Source organism: Monodelphis domestica, chromosome 1, assembly GCF_027887165.1.
Source record: "Monodelphis domestica isolate mMonDom1 chromosome 1, mMonDom1.pri, whole genome shotgun sequence".
In the NCBI taxonomy this organism is placed as follows: Eukaryota; Metazoa; Chordata; class Mammalia; order Didelphimorphia; family Didelphidae; genus Monodelphis; species Monodelphis domestica.
The window spans coordinates 302,046,853-302,066,494 of NC_077227.1; the positions used below are offsets into that span (position 1 = coordinate 302,046,853).

The following is a 19,642-nucleotide window of genomic DNA, read 5'->3' on the forward strand; positions in this document are numbered from 1 at the left end:
TACAGGGGTACCCACTATTTGGGGATTGGCTGAAGAAATTATGGAATATGATGGTATAAATGGAATATTTTTGTGCCATAAGAATGATGAGGGGACTACATAATGCAATAATTAGTCACAACTCCAAAGGATTGATGATAAAAGCTTGCTACTCATGTCTTTTTTTTTTTAACCCTTTCCTTTCATCTTATTGGATCCAAGCAGAAGTATAGTAAGGGCTAGGCAATGGGGGTTAAATGATTTGCCCAGGGCCACATAGCTAGGAAGCATCCAAGGCCATATCTGAACCTGGGACCTCCTGTCACTAGGCCTGGCTCTCAATCCACTGAGCTTTCTAGCTGCCCCTGTCCTCTTGACTGATGTTATGAGCTAGAGGTCCAGAATTAGTCATGCATTTTCAGAAATGACAAATATAAGGATCTATTTTATGTGACTACAATTATTTGTTAAATAGGAAGGTGTTCTGGAGAGGGACAGGGAGTTTGGGGTGGAAGTTTAACTATAGTTTTGCCAAATAGTTTATTTTTTTATTTTTATTTATTTATTTATTTTTATTTATTTTTAAAGCCCTTACCTTCCATCTTGGAGTCAATACTGTGTATTGGCTCCAAGGCAGAAGAGTGGTAAGGGCTAGGCAATGGGGGTAAGTGACTTGCCCAGGGTCACACAGCTGGGAAGTGTCTGATGCCAGATTTGAACCTAGGACACCTCCCATCTCTAGGCCTGACACTCAATCCACTGAGCTACCCAGCTGCCCCCTAGTTGTTTTTTTTTTTAAAGAATAATATAGGCCCTGAATCCTGAATCACATTATCTTCTCTGCCTAATGTCGAAGACCTAAATTCTGAGATACTCTGATACATTCTAGAGAGAGAAAGGCCTTGGATAAATGTGCCTGGCACAGAGTAGGCACTTAATAAATGCTTATTGAATTGACCTGAAGAGATTGTTACCTTGCATGTGCCTCCATTCTGACACTGCCCCCGGCAATCATTGATATCTAGGAAACAGAAGACAGATTTCACTATCTCTCACAAAAAAGAAGACAGGAGGGGGAAAAAGAAGGGGGAGGGAAGGGGAAGAGGGAAAGGCAGACAGGCAGAAAAGGTTACTTTAGACTAAAGGACATATATTTGGGTCAACTCCTCCTCTATTGGCAATAAATTCAGGTTTCCATGAATACTAGCATCCAGGGAAGAGGCCCAGGTCTAATGTAAATAATAATGATGTATGAATATATTTTGGACTGGACCAGTGATTTGACTGGTAAAAAACAAAAACCAAAAAATAACTCCCTCTAACAATGCAATGGAGTCTTGAAGTGTTGCACCCTGGGGAGGAGAAGGCATTTAAGTACTCATAACTGGCATGTACCAACAGCAGGATTGGAAAGCATAGCCTCCAAGGCCAACTCTCCATACATTGGCCCTCTCATGAAAATAATAATTCATATGATTTTCATAATATTTTTTTAAACCCTTACCTTCCATCTTGGAGTCAATACTGTGTATTGGCTCCAAGGCAGAAGAGTGGTAAAGGCTAGGCAATGGGGGTCAAGTGACTTGCTCAGGGTCACACAGCTGGGAAGTGTCTGAGACCAGATTTGAACCTAGGACCTCCTGTCTCTAGGACTGGCTCTCAATCCACTGAGCTACCCAGCTGCCCCCGATTTTCATAACACTTTAAGCATTTACAAAACACTTTTTTCCTCATACTGATTATGTTGAGGTTAGGAAAGAAAATACCATTACTGATTGATCTCTATTTTGCAGATGGGAAGACAGCCCAGAATGATTAAGTGATTTCTAAATCAGTCACTTTACTATGAAAATCAACTCCACTGACTTTCAGCAGGCACTGGATCAGACTATTAACTCACCTGCCTCTTTGGCTTAAGCTTAGAGATAACTGTATGGAAGAGGAAAAATTCAAAGGATATTCAGTCTAGAAAGTTACCAAGAAGATGAAGGGATGGACATAAACACACCATAAATCCATAAAAGAGTTGGTTCTTTTCAAAGAGGAACCTGAAAAGGGGACTTTTAGGGCAAAGGAAAAAACATCATATTTTTAAACTTCAGGGGAACACCCAGGCTGATTCTATATAAGCAGGGTCAAAAAGGGTCTAGATGACTTTCTTGAGGTCAGAGACTAAAGGGCTTAAGGAAAATGAAGACCATACAGTTTATTCATCAGTCAGGACCCATTCCTGCAAATAAAGTGCTACGGCTTCCTTCCCAGGAGCCTCTAGATGGATAAGTAGAACCTGCAGGACTTCCTTTCCATTCATTTAGCTGAGAGCAGTTTAGAGGATCAAAGGATTTCATCTACTTGAATTCTCTCTTTTTAGAGATGGGAGACAAAGGTCAGGAGTGGGGGTTAGAGGAGAGAAGGGATAGGATGTGTTCAAGGTCATAAGGATACAAGCAGTAGAGCAGGGTCTCAGAGCATATTCTCTCATGTCTTGCAGTCCCGACATTTACCCACAGGACATTAGGGAGACATGTGCCTTCTGAAGAAAAGAGGTCATTCCTCCCCCAGACCCCTGAGGCAATACTAACTGATGTGACAATTCACTCCTTTCCATCCTGGGATGCAGTCACAGTAATATCCACCAATCAGATTTTTGCAAGAAAAAGCATTAAGACAGGGCTTCCCCTCACATTCATTAGCGTCTGTGAAAAAAGACAAAGAGAATAAAGCTCACACCACCAGACACAGGCTTTTACAATCTACCAAAGCAAGATATCTGCTCCTGCAAACCCACCAAAGCCCTCGTGCCCAGTAAGCAAGAGGAAAGAAGAAAAGAGGGATGGGAAACAGGAGACAGTGGCATTGGGGCATACAATGATTAGTCTGGGTTACCACATCCACCAAAGCCTAAGGGAATAATAAGGTGACAGAACAAGAGACAAATGGGGTGAGAGGAAGTGGATAGGGAACATGTGGATTAGTTAATCTTAAAACCCTGTGCTGCTTTCTATGTTTGCTACTTGATTTGCCAATCTGTTCACTACCCCTAAGATCCTTACCCTGAACAGAGGAAAATTAATACTACTCGCAACCCTGGTGAGAGTCAGAAGGCAAGCTGAGGCTCTCAAAGGATAGAACAGAGACACACATACATGTACACAGGGTATACCATATAGAGTCTCAAGCCTTGGCCTAATAAGACTCGGGCAGATAGTATTATGAATCAAATAATAAGTGAATCAGCCTGGAGGGTAAGGCAAGTGGAAGCAGCCAAGGGTCTGTGTCCCTGGGGCTGAGCATACTTCCCAAGGCCCCCAAAACATCTTACCCAGCTGGCACGTTGTGCCCACCCACTGCTGGGGGCAGATGCACTCAAAGGCATTCACCTGGTCAATGCAGGTGCCTCCACGGGCACAGGGATTTGATGCACACTCATCAATATCTGCAAAGAATATTGAGGCAAGAAGAAAAATTCAGAACCTGGGGAACATGCAAAAGTCCTGACCATCAGTCAGAGACGGTATTTGAGGACCCCATTTTAGGCAAAGACCAGTGCCAGTGGTAGGAGTTGAAGAGAAGAGACAAATTTCCCATCTCCCTCCAGCAGAACAGCATTGCTGAGAACAGGTAAAGCCAAAGACAAAGCTTCAAGAATCTACACATTCATACTTTGTCCATTCTTCTTTCTCTTTACAAAGCCAAACTCAGCAGAACTCTTGCCCTGGTCTTAGAATGCCAAGAAGGTTAAACAGCTACCTAAAGGTAAGGACTTTTCCTTTCTCCGGAGTAGCTAAGCACAGAACCATTCCAGGAGGAACAGTAAGACAGGGGTATCTTCCAAGGCTCTGTCCTTGGCCTATTCTATTCTTTCTTTACAATTACACCCATGGCAATCTAATTTACTCATTTAACTATGCAGAGGGCTTCCAGGTCTGAACATCCAGCCTTGACCTATATTCTGAGCTCCAGACCTGAGTTTCCAACTGCCTATCTTAATGTTCCAATGGCATCTAGAACATAACACACTTAAATCCTCCCCTTTAAGCCTGTTCTTCTAAGTTAACAATTTTAATCTATGGCACAACTTTGCTCTCCATGTTTGAAACTCACCTTTGACTCTTCTCTCTTCTTCACCTACATAGCCAGGTTTAACTAGTCCCTTGTAGTCTCCCCACTCCTCCTCTTGCCCTCTTCATTCACTCACACTTCCAGATTAGTCTTACTTATGAATATGTCCCCATTTGCTTAAAATCCTTTAGTGACTTCTTATTGCCTGTAGAGTTCAGTCTTTTTAGCCTGGCATTCAGTTAACAATCAGCCAGTAAACAAGTATTTATTTACTGAGCACTCAACTATGTGCCAGGCACTGTGTTAAGTGCTGGAGATATAAATAAAAGTAAAATTTGTCCCTGTCTTCAAAGAGCTCATATTCCAAAGAGGGAGAACAAATATAAACATAACTAGATACACTCAATAAAGATAAAGAACAGAGGGAAGTTAATCTCAGAAAGATGGCACTAACAGCTGGGAGGACCAAGAAAGATTTCCATCTTCTGGTATAAGTACATTTTTTTCTTTTTATCATCAAACTCTTATTACTACAAAAACAGGCATTTTTCATACATACATACACACACACACACATCCTTTATTGTCCATTAAATGATTTATATTCCCACATAAACTGTGAGTTTCCTAAGGATAGTGAGCCTATCTTAAGCATGTCTTTCCATGACACAAAGGTGTCTTGGTTTATTAATTGACTGCTGAACAAATACACAAACAAATGAACAAGAGCTGATTGCACATCCTTCTGTTGATACTAGCATTCAACCAAAACTTTGTACCTGTACTATCCATTCCTGGAGGAAAAAATAGGCCCTATATATAAGCTGTGAAGTACCTACCAATGGCACAGGTGGGCCCACTCCACCCTGAAGGACAGTGGCACTCGAAACTTGAGAAGACTTCATGGCAGGAACCACCATTGGCACAGGGGTTAGACACACATGCATGTTCCACTGGGGGGAAAAATACCCAAAATTCTTGTGAGCCATTGTCTGTGGCAACATGCCAAGCCAGCAGAGGAGAAAAGGACACCATTCTTAAATTGATGCCTCCCCTTACCCACCCCAACCACATTTCACTATGGTTGAGGTCAGGGCATATGTTTCCAAAGATCAGACTAATTATTTTCTCATTATATCTACCTAACTGCTTTGAGAAGGAGGCAAGAGAGAGGTTACTCTGCCATTTAATAGATGAAGAAATCAAAGCCTGAGGAAGTACAGTGTCTTTCACTATTATTTCACACACTACGATGGTGGCAAAATGGAGACTGGGTCCCAAGTTTCTTGAGTCTCTGCTCAGGGATCTTTTCTCCTGAGCCACACTGATAGCAGTTTCTTAGCAGGGGGGAAAAAGCAACCAAGAGTTCCTTGAGGTCCCACTGTGATGATGCTAGGAAGAAGCCAAGGTATATTAGCAAGAGCATTCATACCAATCTCACAGTTCTTTCCCGAGTAGCCATCAGGGCAGGCACATTGATACTGGTCTGGCTCTGTGTTCATACATGTTCCTCCATTGGTACATGGGTGGTGGCTTCCACAGTAGTTCAGATCTAGAAATACAGAGAGAGGGACTTCTATCACAGTCTCCAAAATTACAGCTCCTATATGAGACTCTGAAAAGAGACCCCAGTAGTTTGACAAAGAACTCTCTCTCTCTCTTCCCTAGACTCTTTCTCTGCAAACTGTCATCTAGCTTTTGCCTAAAGTCCTCTTTTTCCATCTTGATTTTGACTAGTCACTATGGCAAAGATCCATTGGAATGTGTTTGAATCTCATTGGCTTTTGTTCTTTTTCTCCAGACACAGCATAGAAAGGAGCTCCTCTCCTTCTTCCCTAGGGAGGCTGGAGTTGAACAGCAAGTACCTTTGTCACAAAGAAGACCTCCCCAGTTGGTCTCACAGTTACACTTCCAAGGCTCTGTACAGCTCCCATGCAGACAGCCAGGATAAGGGACACACTCATCACAGAACCTTCCCTGCCAGCCGTACTGACACCTAAAACAGAAAGAAAAAGCCTCAGTAAGCTACCATATGGGGAAGGCATTTACCCAATATCCTTCATTCAATACAAATACATGGTGTGTACCCTGGTCCTGGACTAGGTGTGGGACTCAGCTCACAGGCAGAACACCCATCCAGAATGACTGTAAGGGGTACTCATTTTCATGACTTGAGAGCAGTCAGGGGAATGAAGGGAGAACACAGGAGAAGAGAGAGGCTGCTGCCCATCAGGCTCCTTGCCAGGCTACTACTTTCCTTTACAAGGGTGCCTGGCGAGCTACATATCCTGCTATGTGCAAGTCTAGGCTAGGCACTGAGCAAAATAATGATGGAGCTCACTTTTGCTCAGCAAAATTTACAAGTCTCTCTGTGTGATGAAAGTAGAGGATGTATTCTGGACCATATTTTATGGAAGAAGCAATTGAATCTCAAAGAGAAGTGCTTTTGCTTGTGGGCCATATAGTAGCTAAGTAATGGGAAGCTCCTGAGTTCTTCAATTCGCTTTATGACACCATGCTAGCTCTGTTCTGTCTCTGCAAAGACACCTATGATGGAGGTCACACGCTGAAGGATTCCACATTCCAGAAGGGAGAAGGACATTTGAACACATAATGCTGATAGGAGGAAGAATGTGATGAGCAGAATTGTGAGGTGGAGACAAAGGGGAATGGGAAATAGGAAGAGAAGAGCACTTTCATTGTGTGAAAAGAGAGGGTGGAAATCAGAGATGGCTCACTGGTTGGATCCTGAGAAAAGGGAAGAATCTCACTAGATGGAGAGAGGGTTGAACAATCAATTCTCATTGTGGAGGAAGGTGTGAGTAAAGGCCAAGGGGTGAAGGAAGGCAGGAGAGAAATGAGACAAAATGGGTCTAGTATCAAACTGGAATAGAAACTAATCCCTGCATCTGTCAACTGACAGAGAAAACCAGAAATTGCCTTAAGTTGGATATGTCTGGTAAAGAAGCATAGTATATAATTGTTGATAAAGTCAAGAGCTTAAAAAATCAGGATGAGTCCCACCTGTGTGACCCTGAGCAAGTCACTTAACCCCCCACTGCCCAGCCCTTACTTACGCGGTATTGATTCTAAGAAAGAAGGTAAGAATTTTTTTAAAATGAGGACAAGAGTTTAACACTATTGTCTACAGGCAACAGGGCAATAGAATAACATGCTCAGACCTGTGTATCAGGGAGACACTGGCAGAGTGGAGGTGGGATGCATTGGAGGGAAAGAGGCTGAAGACTGGGAGAGTCAGGAGTCTATTATTATAGTCCAGGTGAGAATAGATGAGAGTCTGATCTAGAGTTGAGACTGTGGGAGTGGAATCTGAGAGGCTAGGCAGGAAACAGTGGTCACAGTTTGGCCCCCGCAGCTATGAGATAGCAAGACTGGTTATTTTGAGGTGGGGGGAAGGGCTGGATAGAGAGAGTCAGAAAGACAGCTGTCTTGTCAGTTTCCCCAGAGTTATTTTAGGAGTGAGTCTACTCTATCCACAAAATATCTGGAAGGACAGACACTGGCGTCCTTAGTAAAGTCAGGCACAGAAACACTTCAGAAAGGGGAAGATGAGAAATCAAGGGAAAAAAAAATCTGATTGCCTTCTATATTCCTAAATACATCCTCCAGGGGGGCAGTGGATGAGAGAGAGAGAGGGACTCTATGGCCTGAGCAGTGTGTTAGGATTCCTCTTAGAGCCACTTTTTGTTGAAATATGAGCAATAAAAAAGTCTCTTCCTGCTGCTCCTCAAAGTTGGTCTCCTTGTCCAAGGAAGAGGAACTTGAAATTCTGGTTTGTGCTGCTAGAAAGTAAGAGATTTAATTATTTAGGCAGCAGAATGAATAGAGTCAGGAAGGCTTGAGTTCAAGGTCTTACTGACATATATTAGCTATGCGTCCCTGGGCAAGTCAGTGGTACTGGCACATGCTAAGAATTTAAGTCACAGAATAGGTAGCAATTAGCATTTCGAGAGGAGTTTCTCCTCAAACCTCCAATAGGTTTGGACAAACCAAACCAAAGCAGTCTCATTATAGTGGGATCCTTAGGGGAAAAAACAAAAGATGGAGACACTATATGAGGTTCTACTAGTACTACTACCCTACCCCATACAATTCAGTTAACTAGAGGAAATTTACTTCTACTTTGATCTTTTTTTTTTTACTTCTACTTTGATCTTTTTTTTTTTAATAAATTTTTACCTTCCGTCTTGGAGTCAATACTGTGTATTGGCTCCAAGGCAGAAGAGTGGTAAGGGCTAGGCAATGGGGGTTAAGTGACTTTCCCAGGGTCACACAGCTGGGAAGTGTCTGAGGCCAGATTTGAACCTAGGACCTCCCGTCTCTAGGCCTGGCTCTCAATTCATTGAGCTACCCAACTGCCCCCTACTTTGATCTTTTGATAGGGCCCCTTCTTAACTTTATGGAGCACCAGTCATCCAAGTCGTCTTTTCTTGTGTAATGCTTGATCATAGTGACATCTAGTCAACATGCCTGTCTTCTGGGCCATTTCATATTAAACAGATATGGAAAGAGTTATCTTTTCCAACTATGCACAGAAGGAAAACACTTAATTATATAGAGGAGTTCATTAAAGATAAATGGTTAATTTTGAGTAGATAAAACTGAAAGTTTTCTTTTCCATTTTTTTCTCTGTGAAGATAGGATTAACATGTCTATTTTTAGCTAATCAAATCAAGAACTAACCCTAGTTCACAAGTCACTTCCTAGAGTAAGTGACAACTCCAAAGGCAACTTCCCCGCTTCCCCACCCCTACCCCCACCTTGGGCAGTGCTAGACAAATTGAAAGACTACCATTGGTTTTTGTGAAGAAGGGGGAGTGACAGGAAGTGACATGGAAGAAAGGAGGATAAAAGAGGAAACCAGCATGGTCTAGGGGGATTCCTTTCCTCGTTTCTGGAGAGACTGGTTGCAGAGATTCCTGCTTTGGCTTTGGAGGAATTTGCATTGGTGGAACCCTGGATGAAGACACCACAGGGACTTCTGGCTTGGAGAGATTCCTGCCTTGGTGGCTCTGTGAGGAGACCCTCTCTGCTCATTGGCGCTTTGGTGGGTTGGTTCTGTGGAGAGACTTTTTCTTGGATCCTTGGCTTGCTGGTGAGTGACTCGGACTTCTGTTTGGAGATTGAAACTTTGTTGGGGAGTGAGCTTAATTTCATTGGATCAGCACTAAGGGTAGGCTAGGCAATGCCTTACCTCTTTCCCTCCTACATTTCATACTTCAACTTGTTCTTGTCCTTGTTTATAAATAAAAGCTGCTAACAGTTTTTTCTGGCTTTGGGATAATATTTTGAATATGGCAACCACAACATGAATTTATAACTCTCATTTAGTGAAAATCCCAATTTAACCCTTACACCTCACAAACAAAATCAAGGTAGTTGGAATTAGAAATGAAACAATTAAACAAGGACAAAATTCTTGCAGAAAATTTCTCTGATAAAAGGTCTTTATCTAAGATGACTAGAAAATTGATAGAAATATATAAGAAAAAGAGAGCCAACCTCCAATAGCTGAAGATATGAATATATAACTTACAAAAGAAGGGAGGAAAGCTATCTACAATCATAAAGGAAAAATTCCCCAAATATTAGAGAACAACAAACTAAAACAATTTTATGGGTTTGTATCATACTCAGATTGTCAAAGACAATGAAAGAGAAAAATAACTATTGGAGGGGTTATGAGAGGCTAGGCACACTAATATAGTATTGATGGAATAATGAATTGGTCTAGACATTTTGGAAAACACAATTTGGACTTTATACAAAAAACAATTTGAACTATGTCTTCTGATTGGAAGGTGGAGCAATTAGTTCCAAAAACTCCACTTAAGGAAGGACCTAGGCCTGCCATCTCTTCATTTCCTACCTGACTGCACTCCTTAGATTTCAGGTATCTCCAGGTACTTCCCGTCTTGTCCACTTCAACTTCATTTAGGGCATGGTCTTCTCCCATTAGACCATAAACTCCTTGAGGGCAGGGATTGCCTTTCTTTTTCATATTTGTATTGTAGTACTTTTCAATGCCTGGCACATGGTAGGAAACTTAATAAAATATGCTAATTAAATTGTACCTACCCTTTAAACCAGTGATGCAACTACTATCTACCACAAGAGGCCAAAGATAGAAAGAAATATGTGTACATAAACATTTATTGCAGAATTTATTGTAGCAAACAACTGCAAAGTGGTTGCTCATCAACTGAGAAATGACAGTTTCTGAATATAATATTACACTGTAAGAAAAGATGAAAATGACAGGTTTAGAAAAGCCTGGAAAGATTTATATGAACTGATCATAATGAAAAGGGCATAATCAGAAAGCAATTTATATAATGATTACAATATTGAAAAAAAGAACAACTCTGAAAAGCTCTGATCAATGCATTGATCCATTATGACTCTAGAAGACTGATGAAATATGCTTTCTTCATCTAGGTAAAAAGGAGATAGACTAGATGTACAAAATGAAATATATATGTTCAAATAAATATGTGTATTTTTATGTGTATTTGCTTTAAATAAATTAATAATTACATTTATTTACTACAAAGGAGGGATGATAATGTAAAAAGAAAGTAAAAAGTATCAAATATACTTAATGGATACTAGCATAGCAGTGAGTTTATACAACTCTTAATCCTCATCAACATTATAGGACTGGCAGATATTTTCTAGATTTAAATGTACATGTCTCTAAAGTGGCAAATTGTCCATGTTTCCATAACTATCACACCATTGTAGTGAAAACATCACACTATAGCTTTTTACTTCATCTCATTGTTCTCAGGATAGTCTACTTAATAGTAAAGAAAAGAGTGAACCAAGGAAAAAGAGAGCTAGACAAGATGTCTTCCAGATCTTCTAAGACTTTTTATGAATCCAAAGCTCACACTTACGAGACTAGGTCAGTGGGCAGGGTTAATGTTAGGGTTCTTATTAGCAATAGGTCCATACCACTGACATTATTTTAGATGGATACAATCCCTTCCTAGATGAGGCAATTCCTAGGCTAAATGACAATATTCCAAGAGGCACAAAATGGCCATAGAGAAATCTTTCAGTCTTCCCTTCCCCTGACTGTACCACTTTGGTTCACCTGAATATTCTTCACAGGTCCTGGTTTTCTGATGTTCCAAAAGATATTTTTTCTGTCTTCTCCAGATGCAGAACAAGAAGAAACCTTTGAGGTCCAACTCATGTGTTATTCCCTCCAGGAAGTCAACCTACATTAATCCTCACTAATCTCTTTCCTTCCTCTTCACAGAAAGCACTATCTATGACCACAGATTTCTAGCACTTGATTTATTTTCTGTCCCTTGAATAAATGCTCTGCCTTTGTGAGTCCTTCATTCCAACCATATTATGGGCTCCTTAAATGCCAGGTCTATCGCTCCTTACTATCTAGACTATGAGATCCTAGAAGATAAAACCAGGATCTACTTCTCATTTATCTCCTGTAAATCATGAAGCTTCCTGAGGGCAGGAACAAATTCAGTTTTCTTTTGAGTCCTATAGACTGAGATCTTTAAGGACAGGTCCTGGTTTTATCCATTCTCTATTCAACCCTCCACCCCCCAATTTAGTACATGACTCGGCACAAAAAGTTGGATGGGAACATTTAGTTCAACCTAAACCTCAAAAGGAATTCTTATTAAAATATGCCTAATATAAGTGGTAATTCAGCCTTTTCTTGAATCCCAGTGATGTCTTTACTATCCCACAACCTTCTAAAACCATTCATTCTACTTTTTTATAATTAGGAAAATTTTAATTACATCAAACTTACATTTCTGTCATCATAACTCCAACTTATTCTTCTAGCATTGCCCACAGTCAATTCTAGCCAAATGAGAATACCTGACTTTCTCTATCCTCTTCACATTAGTCATCAACTCCATCTTCCCGCCTGTGTTCAATTCTGACCTTCAGAAATTTTTTTGCCATATTTATGTTTTAACCACTATTCAGTTCCCATTTTATATTTAAAGGAAAAAGTTTGGGGGCTCTTATATGAATGATCTTGCATTCCAACCTATGTTATCTTGGACTGTGTTTATTGTGCCACAGATCAGGGAGCAATCTATTTATCTATCTCCTTGCCCATCACTCTTTGCATTGAATTTTGTTAGTCCTTAGATAAGGTCTGGAGCTGGCAAAGTACTTAATTGAATTCAATGTCCTCATTATAAGCAGGGTTCAGTAAATGGAAGTGACTTAACTAAAGTCACACTAAGGAAAGAAGCAAATATTTGAACCTAACTCCTCTGATTCAAAATCCAGTGCTTTCTCCCACTATACCAGAAGACCCAGCTCTAGATGCCAAAATAGGAAAATGTCATGTTTCTTCATTTATATGTACATAAGAAAAAAGCTTCATTCTTACCCAGGAAAGAGAAGGGAGAAGTAGTGAAATTATAGACCAGTGAGATTCTTCTGGTCAAGGTCCTCTAAGGTCCCTTACAAATCTAAATTTATAATCTGAAAGAAACAAATCATGTCGTTGTACTCCATGAAGCAGGAAGGATGGTAAAAAATGATGAAGAGTAAAATTTGTGAAGCTGGCCACAATAACTAGACTTAAGGTATTAACTTAAAATAGCCAAGAAAGGTTGGATTAGTCTGGAACCTGGTTTTTCTTCACAAATAAAAAGGTACATTAAAGTGGAACAATTTAAAAAATCACTGAAGTGGCAATCATGTTTAGGGCCATGTGTAGGCCTGGAGAATCCATTGCTGAAATTCTGTTTTCAGAATACAATGTGGGCCCTGGAAGGTGTGAGGGGGCCAAAGGTCTCACCTGGGAAGTGTTTATTCCTAAGTCTTCACCATTCCCCCATTCCATAGTTTCCTTCACATACATGTCCATAAGGACACCTGGAGCCAATTCAGACACAATTTTTTCCAACCGGACTAGCACATAGACCCACAAGCTTAGGTCTTCTAGGGCAATCTCTTCATGGTAGAAGGTTTGGTTAGCTAAGGTAAGGGGCTTGTCCAAGATCACAGGGGGTATATAGAGCAGAGACAGGACTCAAACCCTGGGCCTTGGATTACAAAATTAGAACACTGTTATTTTTGTATTGCTCCTTAACACTCAATACAGACCTACACAAAAGTAATCTTTTTCTTGTAACAAACACCTAATTCAGTCTCAAACCAAATTTAACTCTAGTAATTGATGTACTCTCTTGATAAAACACTTTGCCCTTAAATGTTCTGACCATGGAATTGTAAAATGTCCTTGTAAAGGACCTTAGTAATTCCTATCACCTAGAATGTAGTAGTCACTTAATACATGTTTATTGAATGTATGAATGAAAAAGTCCCTTTCTCTAGAAGGAGTCAATCCCACAGGGTGAAGAAAGAAGCCTCTTACTCTGTCAGTAAGAGCAGCCTGGTAAGTAAGATGTGTCGGGGAGTACTATCACAAAACCATAGTACCAGAATTACCTGCCTCCATCAATCAACGCTAGCGTCAAAGAATATGGAAAGGCATGGCTGGGAAACAACGTACAGCTGGTTGTACTTTTTTGGAACCATGCTACCAGATACTCACCTTTGAAGTTGCAGAGAGGCAGATTTCAGCTTAATATAAAGAAATACTTCTTAACAATCAAGAAGGAGAGAAGGAGGGAGGCACAGGCGGCATCTGAAGATTAGCAGGACAAGAAGAAACAAACCTACTCTCTTAGCATGAACTCCCTCTATTCTCTCCCTATAGGAGCACTCAATTTGGCTCCTTTGTCCCACTTCCCCAAATGAAGGAATGCTGGCATACCCACTATAGGGGAAGAGCAAAGTCAAATTCATCAATTTTAAGATGATCTCATTTTAGGAACTTCCTGCTCATGTCTCTTTGCATGGCTTTGAGCACAATGCAGCCATATTCTAGCTTCTTGGGAGTTCAGTTTTCTCCATGGCTAAGCAGATCCTGAATATCCCATTACCTTTGAAATGGAGGTAGGGAGTGGTGATGGAGAGAGAAGCTTAGCTTGAGGTTTGGAGGGGCCAGGTCCTGTTATATGCAGATCAGCATGGCTGGTATGGCACTTTACAGAGCATCTATCTAAGAATCTACTTTATCACAAACCTAACAGATGGTCATCTCTAGCCTCCATGTAGAGACTTTGGAAAAGGGGAACCCAAACTTCTTGAGAAATTCAGTCTTCTTCTGAAATAGCTTTAAATTGTTAGGAAGCTGGTCCCACCCACCACCACCACACCCCCCCGGCCCCTTCTTAAATTGAGCTGAAATCTTCATCTTTCTCATCACTCTTACGACTGCCCTCTTTCCTAAAATCTGGTGCCCAGAACAAGTCACAAACTCTCTCAGTTCATGGTGCCCCTTGTTGTAAAAATAATTTTTTCATGGTGCCCATGGCCCAAAAGAAATACCTTATAAGTTCTGTTTATTAAGCAGTTTGGTCCATACAGTTTAATATGTATTTATGTCTTAACAACTTAGTAGCTATTTGAAAAAATAATAGGCCCTCATTGAAAGAAAATTTTTGTTTCATTACTAAGTAACAAATAAAAGGATGTGTCTTATCTGTTGGTAACACTGCACAACTTCTCAAACACTGAAATCTGGATATCGCTACCCTTCATTACGTTGATTTTCACATGGCACTTAAATAGCTTCACAGATATAAGATCACACAAATGAGAAAATCTGAGAAGTTACTCATATCGCCAAAAACACAAGTAAACAAAAAATGTATTTCAAACATTTGAGAATGTCACTTAGGGAAATAGAGTCTAATATAATGCTGATCAATTATCCTAAATTGAGTTGGATAGATGTTCCAGCATCTATGTTAGACCACATTAGCCTCAAAAAAATTTTAATGACTAATAATGTTCCTGTAAATTTACTGTCCTACCTTAGTGGGCCTTCATATATAACTGCAAGATTCTTTCAGATTGCAGCTCTGATATCTCACTTATGATCTAGCTGTCCTTTCTGGCTTTGTTATCTGAAAAATTGATTAGTTATCTATATCTTTATCCAAAGCAGTGATTAAAATGTTAAATCTCAAAGGTCCCTAGGGTAGTATTTTGGAGACCTCCTTCCATATCAATGTTGATATTGAACTCTTGGAGTCAGCCATCCTACTGGTTCTGAATCTGCCTAACTGTGCTATTGCCTAGCTTAGGCAGTCATCAAACATTTACTAAGTTATTTACAATGCGCCCATATCTTTTCATGAGAATAACATGAAGGGCATTTAAAAAATTTAAGTTAACCACATATATAGTATTCTCCTGAGCTGTTAGTAATGTTCCATTCCTCCAAAAGGAAATGAGATTAGTCTGGTATGAATGAGTCCATAGTGGCTCTTTGTGATCACTGATTCATATTTTTGATGTTGACTAACCATTCTTTTTTTAAATACATTCAAGAATTTTGCCAAGAACCAAAGTTAAGCTCTCTACCCTTTATTCTGAAGATTGAAAGTCAACATTTGCTTTTCTCCAATCGTTAAGTACCTCTCCCATTGTCCATAATCTTTCAAAGATCACTGTACTGTTTCAGTAATCAAACTTGCCAGTAAAATGAATTCATAAACATATTCCATTGCAGTCTTTGTCAATATCAAGCTTTCTTATTAGCTATTTTTGCTCTGGCCTTTTCTGTTCAGATATCATTCTTTTTGGCAAGAATGGAAAAGAGGAAGAGGAAGAAATATAATAAAAATTGAGTAGCTCTGTTTCTGTTCATTGTCAGTTACCATCACCCAAGCAGTGGACCTATTCCTTTCTTTGATTCTCTTTTCATCATGTAGCTTTTAAAAATCTTTGCCATTAGCTTTTAAAAAAAGACTTGCTATGTGTTTTAAAAATATGTTTTAACATCATTTATTCTCCCTCTAATCAATTATGAAAAATTTATTAAACATCCACTGTGCTAAATGCTGAAGGTATACTATGTTAGAATCTGGATTTTTTTGTCCTAATATAATTAATTGCACTTTTAATTTCTTGCTTCATTTATTCCAAGTACTTTGTAATACTTGTGGCAAAGCCATTACATCCTTGCAACTTTATTTGTACTTGTTATAGTTATTTTCTTCTTCTGGGTTTACTTTGGGCTTTTCTTGATCCATGATATTTCTTCATCGTTATCTGTTATCTTCTTAAGTTTCCTCATATCTACAGTCTCCATTCCTTATTTTGGACTGGGTAGTGGTTATTTGCTCCTGACCTGAAGCACTTGATAATGGCTTCTATCTTCCCTGGTCTGCTTCACACAGAGCACTGGAGTATTTTAGCATCTCTACTCAAGCCTATAGCAGCACATCAGGGCATTGCTGAAGAGTTATTTAGGTTGTTTCTTGAGCATAAGCTTGTTTCCTGGGCAGAATCCTTCTTCCAGTGCCCATGGCTTCTGGATATCTTTTTTGCATAGTTTTGTAATTTCTTTACCATTATTCAATGGTAAACCTTTGAGGACACTGATAGAGAATACAGAGGAGAGATGTGCTTCTCTACAATCTTTAATCAGAAACACTTCTTAGACTTTTTGAAGGATGAAGTTATTATTAAAAGTTAAGAAATTAACAGATGTTCACATAACTAAAGCCCACCATTATTGTTTTCCATTCTCATCTCTCTTTCTCCTCTTTTTTTATCTAGGTCATCTATCCAGTAATAATTTTGTCTCTGTTTACGAATGAAGTACTTGCCCTGCTCCTTTCTTTATGATTTCTGAATTGACTCACATAAGCATATCTTCTTAACATATTAACTATTCTGGTACTAACTCCCCAAACCTTTCCCCTGTAAACCTCAAAATTTCCTTAGACTTATAAATGTTGGAAATTTCACCATTGGGATATTTCATAATTGGAAAATTTCTTACTGATAGTCTATTGGAATGGGAACCCCATTGGCATGGGAGGTTCCTTCTCTTCCCTTCTTAAGATTACTTTAGGACAGAAACCCTTTGCTGAACAATGGAAAGGACTTTGACCTATGCTTAAGCATAGAACAGGAATTTCTTTGAGTCTTGATTGATTTTAGAATTGATACAATGGAGATACTTGGAATAAATCTCCACCCTATTCAGTCCTAATAGGATTGAGTAAGGGCTGCAGCCTAGATCAAAATTTAATTATTCCAATCTCTACCATACTCAAGTTAACAGGATTTAGAAAGGGCTGTAGCAAAGGAGTAAAGATTTAATCATTTGAAAATATGACCTTCAACAGACATGTGCAAAAGCCAGAAACCTCTGGGCGGTCCTGGGTTAAGCTAGAGCCTCCATTGGCACAGGGAAATTGATGAAGAGTGATTGGTAGATGGGAGAACGGAGGGGAGGAACTTGGATGGTTTGCTTAAAGATAGGGGGTCTGAAGACTCCAGGGGTTGTTGAGGTTTTGGTCGGTGTGGTTCCTGGGCTCTGTGAAGGCTTGCTCTGAAGGAAGCTGAAGGTGGGGGCCTCTGAGACTGTTTCTCCATTTTGGACACGTGAGTAATAGGGACTGATCTCCTTTTCTTGCCCCAGCTATCTAAGGGCTTGGGCCTTTTGGCCCAGCCTAAACAGAAGGGATATTTAAGCCCTATTCCCTTCTCTCCCTTTTTCTCTCTCTCTATCTCTAATTCCCTTCTTACTCCTATTGTAATTAAACTCCAAAAAAGGCTGACGACTGACTTGAGTTTTTCATTTAGGAATTACATAGCTGATTCCTTGGCGACCTTAAATTAATATATATCAGTCTTTTAAAGTGATTCCCTTGTTACACCCCTGAGCTGTCCCTTTCCTTTTCAATAAATTATACTCATCCAGACATATATTCTAGAATCAATTCCACCAAGACTTAGTGATACCTGTGTGGCCCTTTCCCTTTCTGCATTAGTGTTGTTCACTTCATTTACTTCATGGGCTTAGATGTCCATACATATATTTTAGTCCATTTTTTACTATTGGATCCTTTCTTGAATTTTGTCTCGTATGACTCTTGGAGTAGCTTCGTTATTTCTACAGTATTCACTTTGTTAAACGTAGACCATTTTCTCCTCCTTCACTTTTCAGTTTAAAGTTCTATCCATAAGAGAAGAACTGCAATTAGTTTCACTGGACAAAAGAACTAGAGCAATGAAATCATACATCTTTCAAGTATTAAATAATGGCTCTGGGATATCCATGCTATGACTAGACTGTAAAATCAATGAAGACCAAGATTATCTAAACATTATCTAAATACTGAATTCCTTCCTCTCCACCCTGCCATCACCTAGCACCTTCCCTATATACAGGAAGTAACTAATACTTTGTTTGTGGCACTATCTTGTACTTCTCTTTAGCTGTACTCATTCCTACATATATTAAATAAGTGGGTTAGGATAGATTATGGCTTCCAGAATATAATTCTATGATCCTATATGATTGTGAGATGCTAAAGGATTTATGCCATTAAACCAGAGAGAATGAGAAAGTCCAGAGACCTGGATTTCCCATTATTTGATAGCAAATTGGCTTCATCTTGCTATTAAGTCTCAAAGAACAGCCTCTACCCCAGCACTTAACTGCTGGAATCCAAGTGGAACTGCGCTTGATGTCCAAATTGAGAAGCAAAATGAAACGATGAGGCATTATAATCTAATCTATGCCCTAGCTCTGAGTAGAGGAAATGGGCCTTTAAACTCATTTGTTGACCAGAGTATGAAATTAATGTTCTCTGCTGTTCTTACAATGACCTGTATCCCAGAACTCCCAGATTATGAGCACCAGGAAAAGTTTCCCTCTCACATCCAGTCTTTCCTCCCATTTTTTACTTCTGTCATTGACTCAGAAAGTGGCTATTGTTTTTACCTATGAAGAGAAAAGTGGAGATATCCCAGTAACCTGGAATTGAGACTGGAATTGTTCCTTTAGATCCTCTAGAACATTTAACTCACATCTATCAACATAGCATAGTACAAGATGGGCTATGTTTTCCCCCCACCTCTCTCAATCACAGACAAAACTAGGTTTCATTTCATGACCTAATTCAGTTGCTTTTTAGGGCAAACCTACAGCACAAAAAGCAATGAATATGAAGTGAGACAACTTGTGTTTAAAACCTGGCTCATTTCCTTAACCATGTGTGGCCCTGGGGAAGTCAATGAGGTTTCCTCCTCTCTAAAATGACTGGATTAGACTAAATCAGGTTTTTAATCATTTTTGTGCCATGGACCTCTTTGGAAGGAAGATGAAATCTATGGATCTGCCTTCAGAATGATATTTTAAAATAGAGTTGCAAAAAACCCAATTATACTAAAATAGTTCATCAGTCAATAAGCATTTAAGTACCCACTATGTGCCAAGTATTGTACATATCAAAAAAGGCAAAAAGAACTCTGCTGTCGAGTTCACAGTCTAATGTGTAAAAGGGGAAAATTAAGAAACTGCTATAAATTAAATGATTTTATTTAATCAGAAAGGAATGGGGGGAAAGGATGGAAAATGGAGAGGTAGGTGACTTAGAAAAGTTTTACCCTAATTTATCTTCCCCATTTGGCTACTTGTTCTGTCATAGCTTCCACCAGCACCAACAAGGAAGAAGAAACAGGCCACACGCTTCTTGGTTCACCA

General features: G+C 39.7%; 1 protein-coding gene and 1 long non-coding RNA gene across 4 annotated transcripts in view; one reads left to right on the forward strand and one right to left on the reverse strand.

Moving 5' to 3' along the window:
- The window catches only part of JAG2 (jagged canonical Notch ligand 2), a 155,104-nt gene that overhangs the window by 37,019 nt on the left and 98,443 nt on the right, over positions 1 to 19,642 (reverse strand). Inside the window, exons 6-11 of one of the 2 annotated variants that reach the window (XM_001368356.5) lie at positions 5,907 to 6,037; positions 5,474 to 5,593; positions 4,881 to 4,994; positions 3,302 to 3,415; positions 2,562 to 2,675; positions 954 to 1,000 (exon numbers count right to left, since the gene is read on the reverse strand). In XM_001368356.5, coding sequence (XP_001368393.2) covers positions 954 to 1,000; positions 2,562 to 2,675; positions 3,302 to 3,415; positions 4,881 to 4,994; positions 5,474 to 5,593; positions 5,907 to 6,037 — 640 coding nt within the window. The remainder of the gene's footprint in view (positions 1 to 953; positions 1,001 to 2,561; positions 2,676 to 3,301; positions 3,416 to 4,880; positions 4,995 to 5,473; positions 5,594 to 5,906; positions 6,038 to 19,642) is intronic. The other variant, XM_007473314.3, reaches the window with a different exon arrangement.
- LOC103097674 (uncharacterized) lies at positions 5,965 to 11,420 on the forward strand. Of its 2 annotated transcripts, XR_008915035.1 has the most exons (3): positions 5,984 to 6,859; positions 8,872 to 9,157; positions 11,227 to 11,420. It is a non-coding gene; the product is annotated as an uncharacterized LOC103097674 (long non-coding RNA). The 2 variants fall into 2 exon arrangements; XR_001626010.2 differs by having other exon boundaries at positions 5,965 to 9,157.